The 27255-nt window shown below is 42.3% G+C and overlaps 1 protein-coding gene across 1 annotated transcript in view; it reads right to left on the reverse strand.

Moving 5' to 3' along the window:
* The window catches only part of LOC127005946 (phospholipid-transporting ATPase VA-like), a 92013-nt gene that overhangs the window by 8249 nt on the left and 56509 nt on the right, over positions 1-27255 (reverse strand). Inside the window, 13 exon segments of the mRNA XM_050875391.1 lie at positions 192-379; positions 722-879; positions 1286-1348; positions 1351-1545; positions 2150-2266; positions 2799-3300; positions 3476-3685; positions 4157-4326; positions 5105-5216; positions 5470-5616; positions 5850-5998; positions 6192-6384; positions 7067-7274. Coding sequence (XP_050731348.1) covers positions 192-379; positions 722-879; positions 1286-1348; positions 1351-1545; positions 2150-2266; positions 2799-3300; positions 3476-3685; positions 4157-4326; positions 5105-5216; positions 5470-5616; positions 5850-5998; positions 6192-6384; positions 7067-7274 — 2412 coding nt within the window.

Consider the following 27255-nt stretch of genomic DNA (forward strand, 5'->3'; position numbering starts at 1 on the left):
ATAATAAACCAATAGAAACAACTTCTGCTGCAAAAAATGCAGGATATATTCCTGTTATTTTATTTTCCCCCAATAAAACAGTGAATAATCAAATTTGCAAAAGTATAAATTTTGAATGTGGAGAACAGACTGTATAAAGCTCCTGCTAATTTCAAGTTGAGTAATCTTGTATGAATATCAAAGTCACTTACACAAGAGTTCGACCATCTATCACAAGGCCTCGCTGCTTGGACGACGTAGAGAACCGGCCTTCAGGAGGCAAACACTCTCCATTGGCCTGAACGTGCTCCCTCGCCTCTTCCTGCTGCCTGATTTGTTGCAAGAAAAAGTTGATGGTGCACTCTGTTTGGTCCTTGGTTCTTGCGTTTAATTTTAATATCTGAAAGACATGAAACATGGATCAGCTTGTAAAAAAAGTGTTGAGTATCACACATCAATGTTGACTGCATTCATTACCTCACAGATGTTTACTGCTGCTAAGAAAAAAAATGTAAAACTGATATTAGGAATCATCTTCATAGATTACAGTAGCATCCAGTTCCACATGCACACAGTGTTTCTCACGGTGCATTTGACCCTCAATTTCTTGGACCATGATCTGGCAGATTGTCGTTTTCTCTGACTCTTTTGCACCAACATTCCTCCAACCAGTTCATTGAAATAAGAGGGTCAAGTGTACTTCCCAAGAACTCTAAATGCACTTGATGACACTTGTACCAACCTCCATGTTGGGCTGGAACAATGCACAAGAATAAGCAATGTTAACAGCAGTTTCTTGCTTGTCCCCGGTTAGGACCCACACCACTATGCCAGCCCTTCGTAATGCTGCGATGGTCTCTGGCACTCCATCTTGCAGCCGGTCTTCAATTCCTGTAGCACCTGTGGAAGGAAAACCCAAGACAATTTTTCTTCACTCATCATCCCAATGAAATAATTTCATAAAGGGTAAAGACCTTCCCAGGACCCTAATGTTAAAAACAACCTCCTTGCCAATTACTGGTCTTGGACCAATGGGAGGGGTTATGATAGGTTAAGAGGTCTGGACATTACCATAATATGTGTGAATGAAACAAATATAAACCATGAAAGAATTAAGAGTTTATACATAATTCTTGACTGGACCACCACTGTGAAAAAGTATCAAGGGAAACTCAGTGTCAACATTATGAAGTGATATCATAGTGGATTCCCTGAGTCATTTATCTCTTGCTAAGTCCTGCTACTGTAAGTCAGTTAAAACCTGAATAATTCTAATTAATTGAACCAAAAGTCAGTCATTACCAACCTAGTAAATTAAGATTTTTTTCTATTCTACAATAGGATTCATACAACTTGTGTTCCCGACGGCTAAGGAATTCTCCGCTACATTGTGTCCTGCCACCCAAGTTTCATACTCGGAGTCACTCAGGACACGTTTTGCCATACAAAGGACTCTCAGCCCACGCTTGGAGTAAGTGTTGAGGTGTTGCTGAGTGCGGAAAACTCTCATTTTGGTCTGTTCATCTACGTCTCGAGACAAATTGTCCAAGATTGCAGAATCAGCTCCTGTAAAAATAATATATTGATCAGTATATAACACACTTTAGTTGCTATACTCTGAAAATTACACTTTTGAACCTGATCAAATTTCTTCTGTCCTTTTCTTAACCATTTTCATTACAAGGTCATGCGAGTATTTACCAAGTTCTGAAGTGAACTACACTCGTGGGGTCATGTCTCCAAATTTCAGATTATCAAGTTTAGCTTTAAATTCATGAACAGTTTTGGTTTGAATAACTATCTCCTTTTTTTATGTCATTCCTGGCATCAATGAATCCATGAGGAAAACTATGTTTCTTGATATCTTCCAGAATTTGTATTCCTCAATTTATTTCCACAACCTCATGTATTTCTAGTATCCTATATAAACAAGTCATATCTACCTGTCAGTTGTTTCCCTTTCCTTCATCACCCTGTAAACAGCTCTCAGATCTCTTTCTCTTCTCTCCTCCAAGGCACACAGACCCAATCTTTCTGGTCTCTCCCTATATGTCATGCCTCCCAAGATTGGCACCACATTTGTTTTTACATATATTCATGTACCTATTTATTTATAAATATAAAAGTGATAGAGGAAATTTCACAGAACTGTGCTTACAAACTAACTTACCTTTGCAATAAAGAATTTTTTGGAGAGTTTGTGGATGTCTCACAATAATGGACATCCTCTTCCTGTTTGAGTCAAATGGCAGCACATGGAGGACTTCATATTCACACAGCCCAAAGCCTGGAAAGAGAAAAAGAGATGGAGTCCATAACACAGTGGATAAAGTGAGACTCCTGCAACACAACTATATTGCATCATGTATTACTGTATGATTCTGTTTGCACATCAACAATATCTATTTTGTGATTTGACTCTACCTCCCAACTTTCTCAGTTCTGGCACTCCCTCTCAGCACATTCAATCCCTCACCTACCAACTCTCTCTTTCCAATACACACTCACTCTACTAATCCACTCACTGGTGTCTCCCCCTGACACTTCCTTCCTTAGTCCTGCTCACATGTACTCCCTTCACAAAGTCTTCATTCATTCTCATCACATTTCCAGACCACCTCAGAGCACCACACTTCACCCATTCACCCCCTCTGCAATCCTCACCCTTTGCTGTTACACCCACACCAAATCTTTACTACATACTTTCATTGCTTTCTCTATTCTGTCCTGACAAACCACATGCACCCAAATGAGCTCACACAAGAATGTGATGTTTAACAGTTATGAGGTAGAGCAACAATAATGTGTGTTAAGCTTACCTGGGAAAGACACCAGAATATTGTGCAATGACCTTCTTAGAAGGCGAAACCCATACTTGTAGGCAGCATCCACCAGGGCCAGCTCATCCGGACTTTCAGCCTCATAGATAGGTTTGATATCAAGAGGTGAAGGTGTGACTGAGTGTACTTGGTGGTAGCCATGCCCTGGCTGAATGTTCAGGAGGGAGGGTCGGGGAGGAGAGGTTCTGCAGGGCTCTGGCATGGGGTCATGGACGTGTAGTGCAGGAGTTTCAGAAATGATAGGGTTCATGTGGATGTTGATGGAGGGAGACTCTGAGTAACGGGGCGAGGACTCTGGGGTGCGGGGCGGGGTGCTGGAGGGTGAGGGGGCGATGGGGGACAGGGGCCGTGGGAAGGGCCACATCTCTCTCAACACTCTGGCAGGTGCCCAGGAGTTGGAGAGGAAGGAGCTAAAGCTGGCATTATCAACCTCACTGGTATTGGCACTATTATTTGGCACTATCATCCCACTGGCATTCATCTGAAACAGAGAAAAGGGATGTTACCAGTGGTGATGAGAAATACACTATAGAAGACTTCATAAAAATTAATGAAAAATTGAAGTGCAAGTATTTTCATCTTGTGTACATGTAAACAACTTGACACAAAGCACAACTACATTCCTCCAAAAATTTGCATATCCTGCTACTACTAACTTGGTCATGGTGGGGGTGCTTGGCCACCACCACCGTGTTGCAGGCTGCCAGCGTGAGAAAGAAATCCATCATCCTCTCCTGCGGTGAGTTTTGAAGCAGTGCGGGAGGCTGATGGTGGCGTGGCTGAGTATAGATAAGTGGCACTTCTATGGCAGACAGATCTTCCTGTAGTTGTGTGTTAAGAGAGAAACTATCCAGATGGCTTGAGCCCTGAGGATATAAATAAGGATTTGATGAAGAGAAGTTAGGGAACACAAAGAATGTATTAATTAGTTAGGCATGACTTTGATACATTATAACATCAAGTTTATAATTAGCAAAATTGTGTTCATCAGCACCAGTCCTGCTTCTCACATACAGAGTAAGAGCCATATTTAGGTAAACAGGACAAAACATTTTTCAGAAAATTTAATGACACACTTCATGCTGTTTACATCATCAATGACACATTCCTTCAATGACCCGAAGCAGACTGTGGCTTTCAATGTATTCGAAAGGGGAATAACAACTGCTAATTCACTAAATATTCCCTACAATCTTCTTCCACTCAAGTTCATCAGTATTCAGCAAAAACTCCTCGTTTTTTCCTCACCTTGCCTAGCCTAGTTTAATTCAAGGCAGTTACTGCTTTCCTACTTTGTCATGCTGCCTTTATTTTGAAGGAACTGGAAAAAATATTACCTGTTTTTCTGAGGAGCCTTCAGGATGAATGATAGGAGGGTGTGAGTAATCTACATCGTTGATAGAGCACCGCTGAAATATCATTTGGTTCTCAGTAAGAGTTCCAGTCTTGTCAGTGAAGACATATTCGACCTGACCCAGCTCCTCAGGAATGTTCAGGGCTCGACACTCTGAAATCAGAGAGGAAAAATAAGAAGTCATTTAAGGAATGATATTTTTCATTGCCTCTGCTTAGCAGGGAGGGTAATAATGTTTATGTTGTCCATCTGTCTGTCTATGTGTCTGACTGTCCATTACCAAAATAACTACAAAACTGATACACATTTATCAAATACACATGAGAACATCTTTAGGTATATATATAAAACTGATTGACTCATTTCATCTCTCCACCTGGTCTCTGCCTGTCCTGTCTTTTATAAATTCTTGGTTACCACTCTCTTACTTTGGCTGTCCATCTGTTATCAGTTCATATCATGCACAGGACTGATGAAAGACTGACAACCAAAACAACAGCAACAACTGAAAAATTGTACAAGTCAGGGCTGACAGAGGACAAGGTGGAGAGATGAAATTAGAGCATTTACCACAGCAGGTTGGAGTACAACATCAGAAAAAGGTGGAGAGTATTGGGAAAGGAAGTGGACTAGTAATGGCTGAAGATTATTATAACTTAGGGAAAAACTGTGATAAAAACAGCAAACTTGATTTAAAAGTGAAATAAAGAGTTAACTAATCTTACTACACAGTGAACAAAATGTTCTATTTGTTTAATCTATTATATAAATTACAAATTTTAATGACTAGTTGAGTGTTTTTTCACGCTCATGGGGCAGAAGCTTTGTCAAATTATTAATGTATACACTTTCTTGTTATGTTTTTGTTCTTGGTTGTGTTGTTTTAAGACATTCTGCCAGGAATGAAAACATAAACTATGTAGTTTCATACCTATAGTTTTGCCACTCTTCTTGTCCTTGAAGTCTTTATCTTGGTGGATGTGGTACACCTGCATGAGCTTGATGACTTCTATAGTAACATACAGAGATATAGGAATGATCACCTGTCAAAGAACAAAAAATGCATCAGTTGACAATTCCTCACACTGGCACTAAGGAACCCTGTCTATGGAATTTGATCAAAGTAATGCCATGTTATGAGCATCAGCACCAAATGTTCATGTTGAGTTTTAGGAATAGAGAGTATTTCTTATTGTTAATTTGGTGTTTTGAGCACCGGTACGTATAATTCTGGAACTTCTGTTCCCTTATTCCTTTTCCAAAGTTTCTGTAGGTCAGTGCTTATTATTATCTCACCTGGTAAATGATAATGAAGGTCCAGAAGCTGATGAACCCCACCCAGACGGGGCTGTTGAGCTGACGCACCCGGGCCTGCGATGCATGACTTTCCTGGGGAGGCAGGAATGGCACCAGCCCTAGCGAGGAGTTTGTTTGATGGTAACCCTGTTGGACCACACCAGGCAAGAAGTGATTAGCATGTACTTTATTATTCCTACAATACAGTGTCCTTGCGCATAACTATTTACTGTATCAACTAAGTTACGGTACAACATTGATGCAGTTCACAATGATGTCTTGATCTTGTATAACATAGTGTAATTCAGCATGGTGTAGAGTGCCTGCCAATTAAGTCAAAAGGTCCTCCACTGCTTAAAATGGGAAGAATGTTACTGTACCTGCCAGAGTCCAGAACCCGTGGCAGAGATGAGGCACATGAGGAAGAGGATCACCACACACCACATCACCTCTATGTTCATTCTCTGCTCTAACCGTGACCGCTTGTATCTTGTCCCTCCATTATTCAACATGGCTTTTGTCTCCCGGCCTGCAAAAGTAGGTCGTTAGCAATTATAGGCAGTGAATAAATTTTTTGGCATGGTAAAAAAATGTTGCAGTTTTCTTTAAAGGGAAACAACTAAGCAAACTCTTTTCTTATACTCCAAATATACTAATAAGCTGTATCCCAATTTAAGTTTGCACATAGACACATATACATATAATAGGCACCAGCCACCTACCAGCATAAACGACTATTCCTTCTATGTAGTCTGTGTTCCTGAGGGTGCAGTCCCTGAGGAGGAGATTGTCTTTGGAGAGGGGCACTCGCTCCCCCGTATTGAGGGGAATGGTGCCCGTGAAGTGGTACATCTTGGTGGTCGGGGAACCAATCTCCATCAAGTAGTTGAACTGTGATACTTTGAACTCTTCTTGCTGCAGCAAACAGACAACAATAAACAGTGGAAGAAGGGTAATTAAAACCAGACAAATAAGAACATAAAAGATAATGACTAGCACTGGACTCATGTCAATGGGGTTGGCTGACTTTGAGCTTCACAGAAAGGAAGGACACATTCATAATTGGAGAAAGCAGATGGTAATTAATAGATTCACAGCCGTGTCATTGGCCTCTTGCACACCCCTAACTTCCTTGAATGTCTCATTGATCTTATATGTGCCATACAGTATGTTACTAAGTGGCATGATGAACTCAACAATCAATTTCAATAGTTTAACAAATATGAAATGTATACAACTATTCTATGTGTATAAGTAACTCCTTGGGGCCACTTTGTCTCTGGGACCCCAAAATATATAAGATAATGAATCTATCAACATTTAACAGTTTAAGATAATCCAATTTTCATTTGTAAATACAGAATTAAGGGCATCATGGGGCTCACAAAACAGTACCTCCTTCAGAACCCACATGAGATTGGACCAGGCATTGTGTTTTCTTCACTAATAATTCCTACCTTATTATATTTTTTTGCAGGATTAAGTCAAAATCAAAGTGTGTGTGTGTGTGTGTGTGTGTGTGTGTGTTTCTCTTCCCCATCTTCCTGCCATGTGCACCTTACCCTGCCCTCCCTACTGTTCCACACCCTTCACCCACCATGCCCAGGTTGAGCCCCTTGACACTCTGCCTCTGCTTCAGGTTGCTCTCGCCGTCCAGGTTGGAGGACTCGATGAAGCAGAGCCCGTACTCGTCGGAGGAGTTAAGGACCACCATGTCCGCTGGGATGACCTCGTTGCAGGACAGGTGGATCACATCACCCACACGCACGTCACGCCACAGCCTCTTGACATAGCGGTCTTGGTCCCTGGTGGATAGAGGAAGTGTATATGTTATTAAGCATATTTCAGACCCTGCATTCACTCAATCACTCATGTATTTTCTCCTTTTCTTCCTTCCTCACCCCCTTCTTCCTCTACTCCCTCCCTCCATCGCTTATTAGCCCGCTTCCTCACTCTCATTCAGTCTTGCAAGGACCACTGAGTATGAATCTGTTATGGAAGTAGAGATCTGATTTATTTCTATCGCATACTTATCTTACCAAGTTCTCAGGAAGTGAAAAGCCAAGGTAGTGGAAAGTTCATACAGCATAGAACATAGGGAGTCTGCAAGAGGTCAATAGGCCCATACAAGGCAGCTCCTGTAAACGAATTCTTGCCTACGTCTTTGGTGAATCTGAATTTATCCAGAAAACCCGTAGTTACGTATCCTTGCCGGCTCGCTCACCACCAAAACCTAATTATCAACATGACCTTCCATTTGTGCTTCCCAGTAAAACCCAGGAGTCCAGAGGTAGGTCGAGTGAACTTAAAAGGGAAGAGAAGGGGAGAGAGTAGGAGGAAAGGAAGGGGAGGTAGGGAGAATATATGAATGAGAGAAGGGTAAAAGGAGTGAAGGAGACAAGGGAGGGAAGAAGGTGCAATGGAGGAAAGGAAGAAGGGCGAGAAGAGGGTGTGAGGTAGGGAAGGAAGGATAGAAGTGGGAGAAATGAGATGAAAATGAAAAGAGTGAAGAGAAACGAGGGAGGGAAGAGGTGGAAGGTTGAGCGATAAGAAGATTGGGAATAGAAAGATGAGGCAAGGCAAGAACAGAGAGATGAGGTAGGGAGAGGAGAGGGGAGGGGGAGAGAACGAGCAGGTGAGGCTATCTTGACACAGCGGTTTGCACATGTTAAAACTTTTCCTTGTTCTCCATGTCTGTCTCTCCCTCCCAATCCTTTTCAACTCCACCAAATCCTCATACCTATCCATATGTCACGTTTACCGAACAGACTACGCACATTTTCTCTCTCTCTCTCTCTCTCTCTCTCTCTCTCTCTCTCTCTCTCGGCTCGTCATGAACACTGCGAGGGGTATCAATCAACAAGTCACTGACGGGCAAAAAACAAGTTCATTAGTAACCTTCCTTTTTTTCATGTGTGTGAGTGTGTGTGTGTTTACATTTGTGGTTCATCATGCAACGATTTATTTTTCCTTCTCAGTCAATAAAAATACCAAAATTATGTGGATGTGCTTGAAATTTATTGATATTAACTCTCTCTCTCTCTCTCTCTCTCTCTCTCTCTCTCTCTCTCTCTCTCTCTCTCTCTCTCTCTCTCTCCTGTAGAAGGACGGCGTGATGGTGAGCCTATAGTATGATGCCCTTGCCTTCTATACACGATTGTCACACACACACACACACACAGGATATCGGGAAGGGCACTAATAGCTATACCTTCCCATCTCTCTCTCTCCCTTACAAGTGCATTAACGTTATGTAACTCTCCTCACCTGCCCTCGCTGCTTCATCGTCTGCCGGCGGAAAATAACCACAAAAACGAACGTGAGGGAAAGTGAGACCAGATAAATGATGTAAACTTGTAAGATCTTTAAATAACCACACGACCTTGGGGAAAATGTAATCCACAAAATGACGTAAACTACTGTATCTTTAAATAACTACAAAGACGAGCCTGAGGGAAAGTGAGACCAGATAAATGACGTAAACTAGTAAGATCTTTAAATAACCACACGAGCTTGGGGAAAATGTTATCCACAAAATGACGTTAACTACTGTATCTTTAAATAACTACAAAAAACGAGCTTGAGGGAAAGTGAGACCAGATAAATGACGTAAACTAGTAAGATCTTTAAATAACCACACGACCTTGGGGAAAATGTAATCCACAAAATGACGTAAACTACTATATCTTTAAATAACTACAAAGACGAGCCTGAGGGAAAGTGTAACCCGATAAATGACGTAAACTAGTAAGATCTTTAAATAACCACACGAGCTTGGGGAAAATGTAATCCAAAAAATGACGTAAACTACTGTATCTTTAAATAACTACAAAAAACGAGCTTAAGGGAAAGTGAGACCAGATAAATGATGTAAACTTGTAAGATCTTTAAATAACCACACGAGCTTGGGGAAAATGTAATCCACAAAATGACGTAAACTACTGTATCTTTAAATAACTACAAAAACGATCCTAGGAAAAGTGTAACCCGATAAATGACGTAAACTAGTAAGATCTTTCAATAACCAAACGACCTTGGAGAAAATGTAATCCACAAAATGACGTAAACTACTGTATCTTTAAATAACTACAAAAAACGAGCTTGAGGGAAAGTGAGACCAGATAAATGATGTAAACTAGTAAGATCTTTAAATAACCACACGAGCTTGGGGAAAATGTAATCCACAAAATGACGTAAACTACTGTATCTTTAAATAACAACAAAAACGAGCTTGAGGGAAAGTGTAACCCGATAAATGACGTAAACTAGTAAGATCTTTAAATAACCACACGAGCTTGGGGAAAACGTTATCCAAAAAATGACGTAAACACTGACTTTTTAAATAACAACAAACGAGAGAGAAGAAAGAGTAACCCGATAATGACGTAAACTAGAGTAAGATCTTTAAATAACTAATTTTGACAATGGAAAAAAAAAAAAAAAAAAAAAAAACGTAGTACCATATCTTTCAAAAACAACTACAAAACGATCCCTGGGAGTGTAACCCGATAAATGACGTAGTATATCTATATCTTAAAACAAACCAAGGGGGGGAAAAACATAATCCAAAAAAATGACAAACTACTGTATCTTTAAATAACCACAAAAACGAGCCTGGGGAAAGTGTAATCCAATATATGACGTAAACTAATATAATAGTTTTAATAACATAGCTTCCCTTGGTGCCTTCAGGAGAGGAATGGTTATATTCACTTCATCAGCGGGTTGAGGAAAAACAAAGAACAGAAAGGAAAATCGAACGGTTGGAACGGAGAGCAGAAACGCGAAGGGTCCGTACCAGCGTTGCCATATTATCGTACACATCGCATCGCATTTTTGTAGTTTCTAACCGATTATAACTAACAAAAAGAACGAAAACCATCTGTATTTAACCGTTTTAACGATAACTTTAATTTTCTATCGTTATCTGTGTGCTTACGACAATCTTGGAGCCTAAAAATGGTAAATGGTGTTCAGGGTACGACAATTTGGCACGCTGGTCCGTACCCTCAAACATCCGGGGGCTTCACACCCACTTCTGATAGGGCTTTCATAAGGGTTGCGGGTATTTCCAAGGGTAGTGTTATGAGCCTAGTGATAGTTTGGCAAGACATCTGCACCATGAATATGAAAAACACTCATGAGAACCTGACTCAACTCCTTTGCGGCCTTTTGGAAATAAAGTGACAAGGGTTTCGTAGGCGTTGTGGGTATTTCCAGGGGTAGTTTAATGACAATGGTGACAGATTGACCCTTCTTCTGTACCATGAACGTGAAAAAAACTCACGAGAACCCGACTGAGCTCCTTTGTGGCTTTCAGAAATAGTGTTTGTGAGAGCCGGAAGTCTCTGATGTCGGTATCATTAAACGCTCTCTTGTCACATCAACGCCTTCCTTAGGTCGAAAAGGAGATTCATCGTGTTCTCGTGAGTGTTTTTTCAGGTTCACGGTACAGAGGAAGGGTTAAACTACCACCAGGGCTATATAACTACCTCAGGAAATACCCCAAACTCCTACGAAAGCCTTGTCCAATACATGTACTTGGGCAGCGAAATGTTTAAGAATACGGACTTGAGAAGCAGCCCCAGCAAAGCACCACCACCCTTGATAAACACATGTCCATCACGCGACCTTCCCGTCTGTGTATATACAATAGGAAAACCCCATGAGAGGGCGAAGGCTCAATCATGACGTGTATACAAAGGTTCTTATGGCTAGGAGTGACGTGACAGACAATAAGACAAAGACAAACACCCGCCGTCATTCTCTCTCCCCCGCGTGAAGGTCGCCCGCCAATTCGCCACAGCCACTACCCAGCCTCTCAAAACCCCCACCCTACAACAACTTCTCTTTGACCTCTCTTATGGCAAATCATTCTGTAATCTATTTGCTGGGCGGGTTATAGTTTCTGTTTTATTTTACGCCCTTGAGCTGTTTCCACTGATGCATAAACCACGATAACAAAATACAGTCACCAGCTTAAGCCAGACACAACCTCCACCCTTATCCATGAGACAGAAGGACGGTCACGCAGCCTTCATGCCCCGCCAACCACCCACTAAAAGCCTTCAAGCAAGTCTCCTGAAGTCATATGCATTCAGTTATATATAGCCACCCAGCCGAACACTCGCCACTTAAGCATTTATTTTTCAATGGCTGACTAGACATTCCAGTTTCGTTCCCAGAAATAAAACCCAGCTATATTATTTTTTTACAGCAATGGAAACAGCTCAAGGGCAACAACAAACACAGAAAGCAAAAATGGACCGCCAGAAAAGAAAAAAAACTAGCCAGAAAAGTCAGCCAGCCAACAAGCCTCTTAAGTAGAAGCTCTTTAGCCATAAATTCCAGACTCTGTTCCCGGTGACCAGTCCGTGTTTTCTCCGGGCTCGTAACTTCCAGCGAGGCGAAGCGTCCCGTGAAAGTTACGTCACTGATCTGCTTTTTTTGTTGTTCTTGAAACTCGGCTCGAACCGGATGAGGAGGAAATAATCTGGACGAGGCAGATGCGGGGAGTGGAGGAATAGGGAAGGGAGGGGAGTGAAAGTGAGACACGACGCGCTTCCTCCTTCTAATCCTCCCCCTCCCCTGCCTGAGCCATGTCTGCTTACATCACGGAAAACCAATGTGTGTGTGTGTGTGTGTGTGTGTGTGTGTGTCAAAATTCAATCAGCTCGACACATTACCCTCTCATTTAAATATGGTGACAAGATGTTGATTTATTAGATAACAGACGAGCCAACAAACAACCAGGCGGACATAGACGAATCAACGCTCCGATAAGGCTTTCAATAATAAAGGAAGGAGGAAAGGAAGAAAGGAAGGAATGAGGAAGACAAAGAAGGAAGGAGGGAAGGAAGAAAGGGAGGAATGAGGAAGGCAAAGAAGGAAGGAAGGAAGGAAGAAAGGAAGGAATGAGGAAGGCAAAGAAGGAAGGAGGGAAGGAAGAAAGGAAAGAATGAGGAAGGCAAAGAAGGAAGGAAGGAAGAAAGGAAGGAATGAGGAAGACAAAGAAGGAAGGAGGGAAGGAAGAAAGGGAGGAATGAGGAAGGCAAAGAAGGAAGGAAGGAAGGAAGGAAGTAAGGAAGGCAAAGAAGGAAGGAAGGAAGAACACCCCGTGAAAGGCATACTGCTTCACGACCTTCTTCTGCATCATAGCACCGTCACTCCACTCCCCTCCCCATCTACCCTTCCCCCACCACACACACGACCACCACCCCCACCCCCATCACCCACTTTCCCTCGACCGTATAGCCACAAGCCACAAATTACCTTGCAAATAACACACCGCGCGCACAATGACGGACAATTAAGACAGGAAATCAGAGTCGGACCAGGAACGCGGCAATTAAAACCTTTCAACATTCGGGCGTTACAGGAGGAAAATGAGGATGGGGAAATTGGGGAATGACTTGGACCGTGAAAACAATAACGTGCGCATTCATAGTTAGAAAAAGTGAAAATATGTATGAAAAAGGCGACAGTATGATGGAATTAAAGCCTTTCAACAGAAGCGCATTACACGGGAAAAGGAAAGAAGGAAGGGGAAATGTGGAATGTCATGAACCGTGAAAAACAATAACACAAGCATTTACAGTTAGAAAAAGATGGAAAAGAATAGAAAAGGGTGACAGTACTATGCAATTAAAACCTTTCAACAGAAGCGCATTACACGGGAAAAGGAAAGAAGGAAGGGGAAATGTGGAATGCCATGAACCGTGAAAAACAATAACACAAGCATTTACAGTTAGAAAAAGATGGAAAAGAATAGAAAAGGGTGACAGTACTATGCAATTAAAACCTTTCAACAGTAGCGCATTACACGGGGATATGAAGGACGGGAAAAATATGGAATAAAGAGAATCAGGAACCGTGAAAACAATAACACACGCATTCACAATAGAAAAAGAATATAAAAATAAACGTCTCAGAAAAAAAAGTGACAGTACTATGCAATTAAAACCTTTCAACAGTAGCGCATCACACGGGGAGAAGTAGGAAGGGGAAACGCGATATGACAGGGACCAAGAAAAACAATAACACGAGCATTCATAGTTGGATAGAAAAAATAAATAAATAAATAAAAAAAAGAGGAAACATTCTTCACTGGGTAGCCATTTACACGAGAAGTGGGAGGTGAAGGTGCGAAATGACGTGGATCGTGATAAGCAAGAAACACCCTTTATTTTCTTTAGGGCTAGGGAGGCAGCTTAAAAAAAAAAAAAAAAAAAAAAAAAAAAGGGTTAGTAGGCGACAGAAGTATCTAAAAGAGGATAGCATTCGGATAGAGGTGTCTTGATGCTCCTCTCTTAAAGCGTTCAAGTCGTAGGAAGGAGAATAAAGATGAACTAATGCTGTTCCAGAGTTTACCTGCGAAAGCGATGAAAGAATGAAGATGCTGGTCAACTCTTGCAGAAGGTATTTGGAGAGCGTTGAGATGAGCTAGAGTAGAAAGCAATGCAGCTGGCAAATTCAGAAGAGCAGTCAGCGTGAAAATATCGATAGAAGATTAGATAAGCAGGGTTACAGCGACAGTGAAGAGTTAGGAAACTGTTATCAAGAGGGGAGCTGATATGCATGCGAGGAGTCGTTAGTTGGTATTCTCAGACGCATCAGCCTCTCAGATCAACTATTTCCGAAGACCCAAAAGGAGATCGGTCGGGTTCTAATGGGTGTTTTGGAGGATCATGGTTGCTACAGAAGAAGGATCAAACTACCCCTGGAAATACTCAATCTCCTACGAATTGTCCACTCTGTCCAAAAGGCTGTGTGTGTGTGTGTGTGTGTGTGTGTGTGTGTGTATAGCCCCCCCCCCCCCCCCCACACACACACACACATACAAACACTCATGAGAGAGAGTGCTGGAGACGATACAGAAAGCCTAACCTCGAGGATGCTGATTTAACACGAGATGAGATATGAAGTTTCCAGTCGAGATTTTGGGTTAAGGTTAGACCGAAAATGTTTAAGGTAGGAGAAAACAAGGAAGAGGAAATAGGTAACGCACTTTTTATCTTTCTCTATACCTAAATTACGAGCAAAATACGGCTACACCTTATTTTTTTAGTTTTTTTAATCTTCTGAAAGGGTGCACTAATGAGGTCTCTCTCTCTCTCTCTCTCTCTCTCTCTCTCTCTCTCTCTCTCTCTCTCTCTCTCTCTCTCTCTCTCTCTCTGTGTGTTTATTTATTTATTCATCGATTTTTTTCTTTTTATTTTTTATTATTTTTTTTTGTGTGCGCCAAAATAACACAAAATTGACAACACCTGACAACACACAAAAAGGGCAACACCTGACAACACACAAAAAGGGCAACACCTGATTCGTATTCTCCCTCTGTACCGAAGCGACTCACAGGTAAGGGCAACACCTGCGTGGGTCATGTATACACCTGTGGCCTAATGACCCGGCAGGTGTACCGATCCCCCACCCCCTACCCCCCGCCACACCTGTGTTCCGGATTGATAAAAAAAGAGGAAAAACTAGGACCTATCCGCTAATGATTCTGTGTCTCTCTAACCTTGTTTCATGTGTGTTCTGGGGCGCGTAGGGACACACACACACACGCACACACACACACACACACACACGCACGCACACACACACACACACACACACACACACACACGATACAGGCAGACAGATAGATAAACATATATAGACACAGATATGCAAACGAAGATACAATGACACATATCGACACACACACACACACACACACACACACACACACACACACACACACATTCACCTTACCCCACACACACACACACAAGACTGGCTGCATGACAATAAAATACATATACATTTCCGTTCGTCATTCACAGCCACGCTTGGGCCTGTACTCAAGGACATGAAACTTGCATGATTGACTGAGGAAAGTGAAGACCTGCCTGTCTGCCTGTCTGTCTGTCTGTCTGCTTCCTTTACTACCCTGTCTGCCTTCCGATCTATTTGTCTTCCTACTTCCTACTTAACTATCTATCTCCCCGCCCTAACTATCTGTCTGCCTGCCTACCTACTATTAACCTGCCTGTTTTCCTACCTACCTAACTAGCTACCTGTCTGCCGGCTTAACTACCTGTCTATTTGCTTAACTAACTATCTGTCTGTCTGTCTGCTTGTTTTACCATTAGCTTGTCTGTCTAACTGTCTGCCATTTTTTTTTTACAGTAAAGGAGGCAGATCAAGGGCAAAAAAGTAAATAAAAAGAAAAAACACACACACACTAATTAAGTCCGTTAGGTGCTGCTCCAAATAAAAGAGAAAATGAGTGTTCAGAAAAGGGGTCAATTTCGGAAGACCACCTAACCTAATCTAGCCTGACTTAGCCGAACCTTACCCTAACTACCTTACCTAATTTAACCTTACCTTAACTAGCCTAACCTTACCTAACCTAACCTTAACTTAACCTAGCCTAACTGACCTGATAACCTTACGTAACCTAACCTAGCCTGACTTAGCCGAACCCTACCCTAACTACCTTACCTAATTTAACCTTACCTTAACTAGCCTAACCTTACCTAACCTTAACTTAACCTAGCCTAACAGACCTGATAACCTTACGTAACCTAACCTAGCCTGACTTAGCCGAACCCTACCCTAACTACCTTACCTAATTTAACCTTACCTTAACTAGCCTAACCTTACCTAACCTAACCTTAACCTAGCCTAACTGACCTGATAACCTTACGTAACCTAACCTAGCCTGACTTAGACGAACCTTACCCTAACTACCTTACCTAATTTAGCCTTACCTTAACTAGCCTAACCTTACCTAACCTAGCCTAACCTAACCTAACCTTAACCAAGCCTAACTGACCTGACAACCTTACGTAACCTAACCTAATCTAATCTTGCCTGACTTAGCCGAACCTTACCCTAACTACCTTACCTAATTTAACCTTACCTTAACTAGCCTAACCTTACCTAACCTAACCTAACCTTAACTTAACCTAACTGACCTGACAACCTTACGTAACCTAACCTAACCTAATCTAGCATGACTTAGACGAACCTTACCCTAACTACCTTACCTAACCCAACTAACCTTACCTAACCTAACTAACCTTACCTAACCTAACTAACCTTACCTAGCCTAACCTCACCTTACCTAACATAATCTAACCTTACCTAACCTAGCCTAACCTTACCTAACCTAATCTAATCTAACCTTACCTAACCTAACCTTAACTTAACCTAGCCTTACTAACCTGACTACCTAACCTAACCTAACCTAATCTAACTAATCTAACCTGTTTGTTTGTCAACTTAACTGCCTGACTGACTGATTGCTTAGCAGGCTGAGTGATAAAGCGAGTAATTAAACTGTTTACACGTCTCTCTCTCTCTCTCTCTCTCTCTCTCTCTCTCTCTCTCTCTCTCTCTCTCTCTCTCTCTCTCTCCCAAGCGGCAGAAATGCTGTAAAATATTTAGCATAATCTCCAAACTTCGATAATCCGATTTGTCTCTCTCTCTCTCTCTCTCTCTCTCTCTCTCTCTCTCTCTCTCTCTCTCTCTCACGCACACACACACACAGTGACAACGCAAAACAAGGTGACCAACACACACACACACACACACACACAAGCAGACACATACACACACGCACGCACGCACACGGTTTAGTCAATACCCAGGCGCCGGAAAGATAATGTAGGGGAGGGAGGGAGGGAAGGATGATGAAGAGGGAAACATGGAAACATGGAAATGCAGGCAACAGAAAGCCTATTGGCTCATTACGAGGTCGCCCGCTTGGGTGATTTAATCTGCTCGACCGCCACTTGGGGCTTGGTGAGCAGATGAAAGCACCTCGATATTGAGGAGCAGATGGAAGCCCCTCGTTATTCAGTTTACTCCTGACGCAGCGAAATGACGGTCGATTCTATATTTGAAGGAGTTGATGGTATTCGCATTTACTACTTCTGAGGGAAGATTGTTCCAGTGGCGGATGACTCGGTTTGAAAAGAAACTCCTTCCAATGTCTGTGTTACATCGACTCGACTGAATGGGTAAACCGTTATTTCTAGTTCTTGAGTTGGTTTGCAGTTCAAAGAATTTGGAGTAATCGACGTTATTGAACTTTTTCAGGTACTTGAAGACTTGAATCATATCAGCTCGTAGGCGTTTTTTCTCCAATGTAAAGAGATTGAGTCGCTTGAGTCGTTCCTCGTACGGTTGAGCCCTTAAGGTTGGAATCATCTTTGTGGCGCGTCGTTGAATCCTTTCCAGTAAAGCAATGTCCTTTCTGTAATTGGGAGACCAGAACTGCACTGCATACTCGAGGTGCGGTCTTACCATGGAATTATACAAGGATAGCATCACGTCTGGTGTTTTACACTCGAAGTTCCTCGCTATGAACCCGAGCATAATGTTGGCCTTGTTGTATGCTTTTTTACAGTGATTCGCGTGTTTCAGGTAACTGATTATAGTGACTCCAAGATACTTTTCCTCCTGCATCGCTTGCAGAGGTCTCCCATTAATGATGTATGTGGTTACTATTTTGGGACCCAATGTGCATGACTTTGCATTTGTCAACATTAAAAGACATTTGCCATTTTTCCGACCATTCGATAATGTGATTGAGGTCTTTCTGAATGATTTCGCAGTCGGTCTTTGTGAGGGCATCTCCACCCACCTTGGTGTCATCTGCAAATTTCGATATTGTGGATTTCAGTCCTGATTCTAGGTCATTGATATATATGATAAAGAGGATGGGTCCCAGCACTGACCCTTGAGGCACTCCACTAGTGACTGGTAGCCAATCGGAAGGCTGTCCGTTGAGTAGTACTCGTTGTTTTCTGTCGGTGAGCCAATCTCTTATCCACGCGATCAGATTGGCTCCGATGCCCGCCGAGTGCAGTTTCTTAAGGAGTCGCTCGTGCGGTACCTTGTCGAAGGCTTTCTGAAAGTCCAGGTATATAACATCACTGGGGATGTGGGCATCCCAGTTCTTATATATACCTTGGAAGAAGTCTAATAAATTCGTTAGGCAGGAGCGCTTGTTTCTGAAGCCATGCTGGGTGTCGGAGATTACATTATTGTTTTCTAGAAACTTAACAAGTTTATCTCTAATAATCTTTTCGAGTATTTTCCTGCCACTGATGTCAAACTTATGGGCCTGTAGTTTAATGCAACGCTTTTGTCTCCTTTTTGAAAATCGGTGTTACGTTCGCCATCTTCCAGTCTTCCGGGACCTTGTTTAGTTGAACTGACCGGTTGAATATGGTAGTGAGTGGTTGAAGTATTTGTTGTTTAAGCTCTTTTAATAACCGCGGGGACAAACTGTCGGGTCCCGTTGACTTGTTCGTGTCGAGTTTGTCCAAGTACTTTTTTACTTCTTGGTCGCATATTGAGTCAATTTCCAGCGGCGTGATCTCACTCGGCGGGGCAGGGCTCTCGGGAATGGTTTCGATGTCCTCGACTGTGAATACGGATGCGAAGTTACTGTTGAGGATTCTGGCCATCTGTTTACTGTCCTGAGTTACAGATCCAGTCTCGTCTGTCAGGGGACCAATATTGGATTTTACTTTCTTTTTCGATCTTATGTACGTGAAGAATTTCTTGGAGTTAGTTTTGATTTCGCGCGCTATTTGCTTTTCATAGTTGCGTTTGCTACTCCGAATAAGGCTGCGACAAGCTCTGAGGCTGTTGTGGTACTGTGTGCTGGCGGGAGGGAGGGAGGGAAGGATGATGAAGAGGGAGGGAGGGAGGGAAGGATGATGAAGAGGGAGGGAGGGAGGGAGGAAGGAAAGGCACAGATAGACAGACAGACAGCTAGACAGATAGACAGACAGACAGGCAGATAGACAGCTAGAGACAACTAGATAGACAGAGACAGAAATACAGCTAGATAGACAGACAGGCATATATAGCTAGATAGACAGACAGCTAGATACAGACAAGACAGATAGACAGCTAGATAGACAGACAGGCAGAAAGATAGCTAGATAGATAGATAGACAAAAAAAAAAAAAATCGAATCAATTCCTCCATATAATGATTACTGATTAACCGATGACGTGGAAATGAAAAAAGAACAAGCAATGCGTTAATGAAGAACAACAAATAACATACGTAGCCTATATACACACACTAGGTAAGGAAATGTTAAGATGAATCCGCGGAGAGCACAAAGGGTCAAGATATTAAGAAAGGAAAGAAACAAATATCAAGAGCAGAAAGGAAGATGATGGACAGTTTTGAGATTACACTAAAAGATAAAAATGCAGAATACAAGAAAAGAAGAAAGGCGAGAGAGAGAGAGAGAGAGAGAGAGAGAGAGAACGTTAAAAAAAAACTGCGCACGCGTATCGTTTGCCCAACCTCCTCTCTCTCTCTCTCTCTCTCTCTCTCTCTCTCTCTCTCTCTCTCTCTCTCACACACACACACACACACACACATCCAATTCTTCCTCATCCATTATAACATGCTAGATTTCTTTATTATTATTATTATTGTTATTATTATTATTATTTTCACACATTCACCTAAAAAAAAAAAAAAAAAAACATTCCATCTCGCTAACATGGATGATAAATGATATTGCAAGAATCCTGAGCCTTTCCAACCTTCTTCCCTTTTTCTTTTCTTTTTTTCTTTTGGTCATCGTCTTCATTTGCTTTTAGGATGAGAGGGAAAGGGAGGATTGGAGGAGGAAGAAGGGGAGGGGTGAGGGAAGGACGGAGGAGGAGCTGAGGGCGAAAGACGAGAGAGAAGAGAGGAGGGGAGGAAGGTGGAGGAGAGGGAGAAAGAGGAAATGGGGGAGAGAAGAAAGAAAAGGTACAAGGGAAGGACAGAGAAGGAGGAAAGAGGAAACGAGGAAAGAAAAGGAGAAAAGAGAAGAGGGGAAATGGAAAAACGGTAGAGGAGAGAAAGAAGAGGAAATGGGAGAGAGAATAAAGAAAGAAAAGAGGAGAGGAAAGGCAAAGGAAAGACAGTGAAGGAGAAGGGAGGAAGAGGAGGAGGAAGAGGAGAAGGGAGGAGGAGGAGGAAGAGAAGGGAGGAGGAGGAGGAGAGGGAAGGAAAATAAGGAAAAGTCAAGCCGGAAGGGACATAAGCGGACACATGATACATCTTCGAGAAACAAGTATTATGTATCCTGGGTATGTCTTTTCCTTACCTATTATTTTTTTATACTCATCCTCTCATTAAATTCACTTCTTCATTCCCTCACTTATTCATTCCTTGCTTCATTTCATGTTATTTCGTTATTTCTTATTTATTCCTTCATTCATTGTATTTCTTTATATATATACTTTTTATTCTTATTTATCATCCATTCATTATTTTCCTAGTGTATATATTTTTCCTTCCTTTTTTTGTATACTCAATTATCCATTTTGCATTTTTTCCTTCGTTCACTTTTTCATTTATTCGCATTCGTTCACTTTCACTGTTATTTCGTTCATTTCGTTCTTTACTGTATTCTGTTATTCATTTGGTATTTCTTTCTATTTCCTTTTATTTTTCTTTATTTTTTTGTTTTTCTTTCCACATTCATTCATTAGCTCGTTTTATCTGTTTTCTCCTTCATTCTTCCATTCATTCACTATTTCTCTCTTTCTATTTCTTTTTTTTCTTTCCATTGTTTTCTATTTTCATTCCCCGCATTCATTTGTTCGTTGATTTTATCTCTTTACTTATATTCATTCCTTTACCCATTCTCTCATTCATTCACTATTTAATTATCTTTTTACACGCACACATTAATATATTCACTCACTCACTGACTTATACATCCACTATTTATTCATTCATACCTTCGCCCATTCATTCACTCGTTTATTACAAGAAAAAAAAGTTTCTCTCTGTATCTATCTATCTATCCATCTATCACACACACACACACACACACACACTGGCTGTCCCATTTTCCTGACTCACGCCAAACTATTGTGCGCCCCAAAACAATGGCTGACAAAAGGCTTAATTTTTTTTCTTGGACTGCTCGGGAAAGACTGGGGTGTGTGGGGTGGAGGAAGGGGAGGGGGGCGGAGGAAGGGGGATTGGTTGGAGGTGAGATGAAAAATGAGGTGTGAGGTAAGAGGGAGGGCGGGAGGGCGGGAGGGAAGGTGACGAGGAAAGGCAGAAAGGCAGGAAGGAAGGAAGGAAGACAAGGAATAAAGAAATTAATGATGGACGGAGGAAAACAAGTAAAAGAAAGGAAGGAAGGAAAAAGGTGAGGAAGAATAGGAAGGAAAGAAAGAAAGAGGGAAGTGAAAAATGGAAGTATGACAGGAGAAAAGGAAGAATGGAAGGAGAAAGACGAGGATGGAAGGAAGGAAATAGAGGAAAACAACTAAAACAAGAAAGGAAGAAAAAGAAAGAGGGTAGTGACAACTGAAAATATGACAGAAGGAAGGAGAAAAGGAAGAATGGAAGGAGAAAGACGAGGATGGAAGGAAGGGAATAGAGGAAGACAACTAAAACAAGAAGGGAAGAAAAAGAAAGAGGGTAGTGACAATTGAAAATATGACAGAAGGAAGGAGAAAAGGAAGAATGGAAGGAGAAAGACGAGGATGGAAGGAAGGAGAAAGACGAGGATGGAAGGAAGGAAATAGAGGAAGACAACAAAAGAAGAAAGGGAGGAAGAAAAAGAAAGAGGGAAGTGACAATTGAAAATATGACCGAAGGAAGGAGAAAAGGAAGAATGGAAGGAGAAAGACGAGGATGGAAGGAAGGAAATAGAGGAAGACAACTAAAAGAAAGGGAGGAAGAAAAAGAAAGAGGGAAGTGACAATTGAAAATATGACCGAAGGAAGGAGAAAAGGAAGAATGGAAGGAGAAAGACGAGGATGGAAGGAAGGAAATAGAGGAAGACAACTAAAACAAGAAAGGAAGAAAAAGAAAGAGGGTAGTGACAATTGAAAATATGACCGAAGGAAGGAGAAAAGGAAGAATGGAAGGAGAAAGACGAGGATGGAAGGAAGGATATAGAGGAAGATGAGCAAGAAAAGAAGGAAGGAAAGAAAGAAAGAAAGACAGTATAGGCTACAGGGATAACAGAAGGATAAAAGGAGCCTACAAGAGACCAGACGGCCAACACATGGCGGCTCCTGAGAGTAGGCTATTCACACACTTTCCTCCCCACCCATAAACATACCAAAGGAAGGAAGGAAGGAAGGAAGGAAGGAACCAAACAACCAACTAATCAACCAACTATAATAATAACCAGCCATTGAAGAAAGAAATAACATGATAAAGTATAGTGGACAAAATCAGACTGAATAACTTAACTGAGAGATATATTGCCTGGGAGGAATGAAGTGACTGAGTCCGGATTCGCAAGTAAAGCCAAGGTTATCGTCACTAGTCTGCCACTCTCAACTTTTACGTCAGTGATTCTTGTCGAGGAGAGGCTAGAAGAAGAGGAGGAAGAGGAAGAAGGGGAGGAGGGAGCATCAACGAGAAAGGAAAGAATGAATGAAGGAATGAATGGCACAAGAAAACAAAAACAAAAAAATAATAGTTAACGAAGGGAAGAGGCCAGAGAGAGAGAGAGAGAGAGAGAGAGAGAGAGAGGCGGGAAAGGGGTCACGACTTCACGACTTCACTAAGCTAAAAGAACGACCACTAACACACCCGTCCACAAAACGGTAAACCTTCCTCCCTCCTAACACACTTCCTCCTCTTGCCCAACCCTTGATAATAAAAAAAAAAGACATGAGGGACCGAGAAAGCAGTCACAACAGAGGAGGTGAAATCAGTGAGTAGGAAGGAAGGGTAGTCTTGCCAGGGACCGAGAAAGAGGACTAAGGAGTATAGTCTTGCCAGGGGGATTGAGGAAGAGGAATCATAGGAGCATAGTGAGAAGTGAGGAGAGTCTTTGCTATCTAGAGGGAGAGAGAAATAAGTCACAATGGAGAGGGAAGGAGAAAGAGAGGTCACAGAGGAGAAGAGGAAGATTAGTGAGAATGAGGAGTCTTTGCTATCTAGAGGGAGAGAGAAATAAGTCACAATGGAGAGGGAAGGAGAAAGAGAGGTCACAGAGGAGAAGTGGAAGATTAGTGAGAAGTGAGGAGTCTTTGCTATCTAGAGGGAGAGAGAAATAAGTCACAATGGAGAGGGAAGGAGAAAGAGAGGCCCCATTGGAGGTGAGGTGGAAGATGTGGTCATTGAGAAGGGAACAATTAAACGATCTTGGTAGAGGGAGCGAGGAGGTGAAGAGGAGGAGTGAAGCGTGTGAAGGAGAGGTAGAGTGTGACAGTGCTACCAACAGCCATCTATCTCCTAGCAACCCTTCCCTTCTCCCCCTCTCTGGTGTTGTGTTGTGTTATGGCCGCGCGCTGTGTGTCTCCCGCGTCTCACTCAAAGGCGGTACGAATTAACTTAACCTAATTTCGGGCAACCAGAACACGAACGAATCCGCGTATCTGATTTACATATTTTCCCATTTTTTCTTTACACATTTTCCCATTTTTCCATTTTTTTCCAGTCACCTTCAAAATCAAACTGCTGACGTATTTTATTTTTACTTTTCAGGAAATCGAAAGAATAAAAACGGTCACATTTTACTAATAGTCTGCTTCTAACTTCGGCAGATATTTTAAGGATAATTATAGACACCAGCCCGAGAATGAGGAGGAAAAGGATGGGGAGAAAGAGGACAAGAAGGACGAGGATGACGAGGAGGGGGAGGAGGAGGAGGAGGAGAATGACGAGGAACAGGAAGACGAGAAGGAGAAAGAGAAGGCAGATGAGCGCAATGAAAAAAAAAGAAGGAATAACACGGGAAAATAAAGTTAACGAATCCCACATGACTTCAAATCCTTCCTCTTCACATTGGGGCGCTAAGGACAGACGAGGGGCCCTAAAGGTATCATAACCGTGCGATGCCCTTATTAATAATTCTCAGGCGAACGAGATTTCCAGGAAGGGAGCGTAATAAACACCTGATAAGCGGAACACAGCGAGGGCGCCCCACATGTGTTCTTATCAACCATGAAACCACACCCACACACCCACACACACACACCAGTCAAAAAAATAAAAATAAAGTAAAAAATAAAGTTGTATATGCCCCCAAAAATATTATATAAAGAGATTGACCCAGTCTTAAGTTAAAGGTATGATGTCGAGAGAGAGAGAGAGAGAGAGTAAAGACAAACCAAGGAGATACACACCATAGCTCTCTCTCTCTCTCTCCTGACCTACCTCGCAATACATAACTTTCTGGCCCTCCACAAGAAGCTAAATTATGACCACGTACAGGACACGAAAGGAAGCAGGCACGCTGACACGCAAGCAGGAATTAAGGAAGGGAGGCAGGAGGGCAAGCAGGGAGGGGGGGGGGGGATACAAGGAAAGGAAGGAAGGAGGGAAGGAAGGAAAGCAGGAAAGAAGGAAGCTGAGAAAGACATGGATAAGAGGAAGGAAGGCAGGAAGGAAGAAAGGGACAAGGAAGGAAAGAAGATAGAGAAGGAAAACAAAGAAGGAAGGAAGGCAGTTAGGTTAATAAGGTTAGGTTAAATAGGTTAGGTTAAGTTAGATTAGGATAGGTAGAAATGAGGGTGAACAGAGGTAGAGGTAGAGGTAGAAGAAATGGTATAGAAGCAACAGAGGACAGAGAAAACAAAGAAAGGAAGATAAGGGAGGACGGGAGAAAGGCGGGTAGTTAAGTTAGGTTAGGTAGAAATGGGTGTGAACAGAAGTAGAGGTAGAAGTAGAGGAAACGGTATAGAAGCAACAGAGGACAGAGAAAACAAAGAAAGGAAGGGAGGACGGGAGAAAGGCGGGTAGTTAAGTTAGGTTAGGTAGAAATGGGGGTGAATAGAAGTAGAGGTAGAGGTAGAGGAAACGGTATAAGGCAACAGAGGACAGAGAAAACAAAGAAAAGAAAGGAAAGGAAGGGAGGGAGGGAGAGGAGAAAGGCGGGTAGTTAAGTTAGGTTAGGTAGAAATGAGGGTGGAAAGAGGTGGAGGTAGAGGAAACGGTAGAGAAGCAGAAGTTACCAGGGAAAACAAAGGAAGGGAGTTAGGTTACGTAGAAATGGGGATACTACTGAACCTCAACACAATAATCTACATTCCACTCACCCACCTCATCTATATAGCCACATCTGCATTATCCAACACCTACGTATAAGTAAATGGATCTTATACTCTACGTGCCAGCCTCCCAAAAGCTCAACTCTATATAATCTACCTTAGGCGAGTCAAGTACTTCATCTATATAGTCAGACTCATAAATTACCTAACTCCCAACACATAGAGGTAGAGTCTTTGCCAGTGCTACCAACAGCCTGACGTGAGAAGGGTAGAGGTAGAGGAAGAGTCTTTGCCAGAAGGAACGAGGGGGTACAGCGGATAAGGTTCAGTGAGAAGGGTAGTGGTCGAGTCTTTGCCAGTACAACAGCCAACAGCCGGCCATTCATCTCCAAGCAACCCTTACCTCCCTTCCCGCCTTCCTCCACCTCTTGTTGTGTTGTGTTATGGCCGCGAGCTGTTTGTCTTCCGCGTCCGACTCTCAAGATGGTACGAACTTAACCTAATTTCGGGCAACCAGAGCAAGTACTTCATCTATATACAGTAGTCTGACTCATTAACGGTTAACCCGTCCGCTGCGATTGGCGCTGATTTGGCTTTCACTGGTAGCCTGGTAACATACACTCCCATGTCTTTCTCTGCCTCTGTGGTGGATAGTGGAGTGTTTCCCATGTGGTATTGGTGTGCTGGATATCCCTTCACTGGTAGCCTGGTAACATACACTCCCATGTCTTTCTCTGCCTCTGTGGTGGATAGTGGAGTGTTTCCCATGTGGTATTGGTGTGCTGGATATCCCTTCACTGGTAGCCTGGTAACATACACTCCCATGTCTTTCTCTGCCTCTGTGGTGGATAGTGGAGTGTATCCCATGTGGTATTGGTGTGCTGGATATCCCCTCCCAAGGTGCAGGACTTTACATTTTTCTTCATTGAATAGTATCAGCCACTTTTTGTTCCGTTCCTGTAGCTTGGTGATGTCTTCTTGTAGGAAAACCGCAGTGAAGGAGTGAATTACCTCACTCCCAACACGTGTAGCTTCACTCGTTCAAGCCACCCAGAAGCTCGACACTGTAATTTACCGTAGGGGAGTCCAGCACCTCGTCTAGTCATGCATTGCCTCACACCCATGACGTGCAGCAAATAAGTACCAGGAACACACACAAGCCAGCTCCAGAAATCACTTACTCACTCCCTCCTGCCTTCCCTGTTCACGAAATCTTACTTTTAGCTCGAGTTTGATGGTTTGTTCGGTTTTTTTTTCATTTTTTTTTAGTTTATTGATGGTGGTGTGTTTGTTTCACTGGTTCGTTGCCTAAGCTGGATATTATTTGATCTTTGTTTTTAGTTTGAAATTATGTGTTTCTTAGACAAGACTGTATATCTCCTCTACTTCCTATTTTATCTCCTTTTTCTCTTTCATTTATTTCAGCATTTTCCCCTTTTTTCTTTCTTTATTTTTTTCATTCCTTCTTTGTCTCTCTATTCCTTCCTTCCTTCCATTCTCTTTCTTTCTTTCGATCTTCTTTTCCTTCTTGTCTCCTTTTCTCATCTTCTTATTTTCTCCTCCTTCTTCTTCTTTATCTTTTTCTCTTCTTATTTTCTCCTCCTCCTCCTTCTTCTTTTTCTTCTTCCCCCTCCTCCTCCTCCTCCTCCTTCGTCATTGCCCGGCCGCCCACCTCACTTGTGATCCGGTCGTTTTATCCTTGAAGAAACCTGCTAAGTTGTGGATCTGAGGCACGCCCGTGTGTGTGTGTGTGTGTGTGTGTGAATGACGTAGGAAGTCTAGCCCTCTCTCTCTCTCT

This window comes from Eriocheir sinensis, chromosome 31 (genome assembly GCF_024679095.1).
Source record: "Eriocheir sinensis breed Jianghai 21 chromosome 31, ASM2467909v1, whole genome shotgun sequence".
Classification (NCBI taxonomy): domain Eukaryota; kingdom Metazoa; phylum Arthropoda; class Malacostraca; order Decapoda; family Varunidae; genus Eriocheir; species Eriocheir sinensis.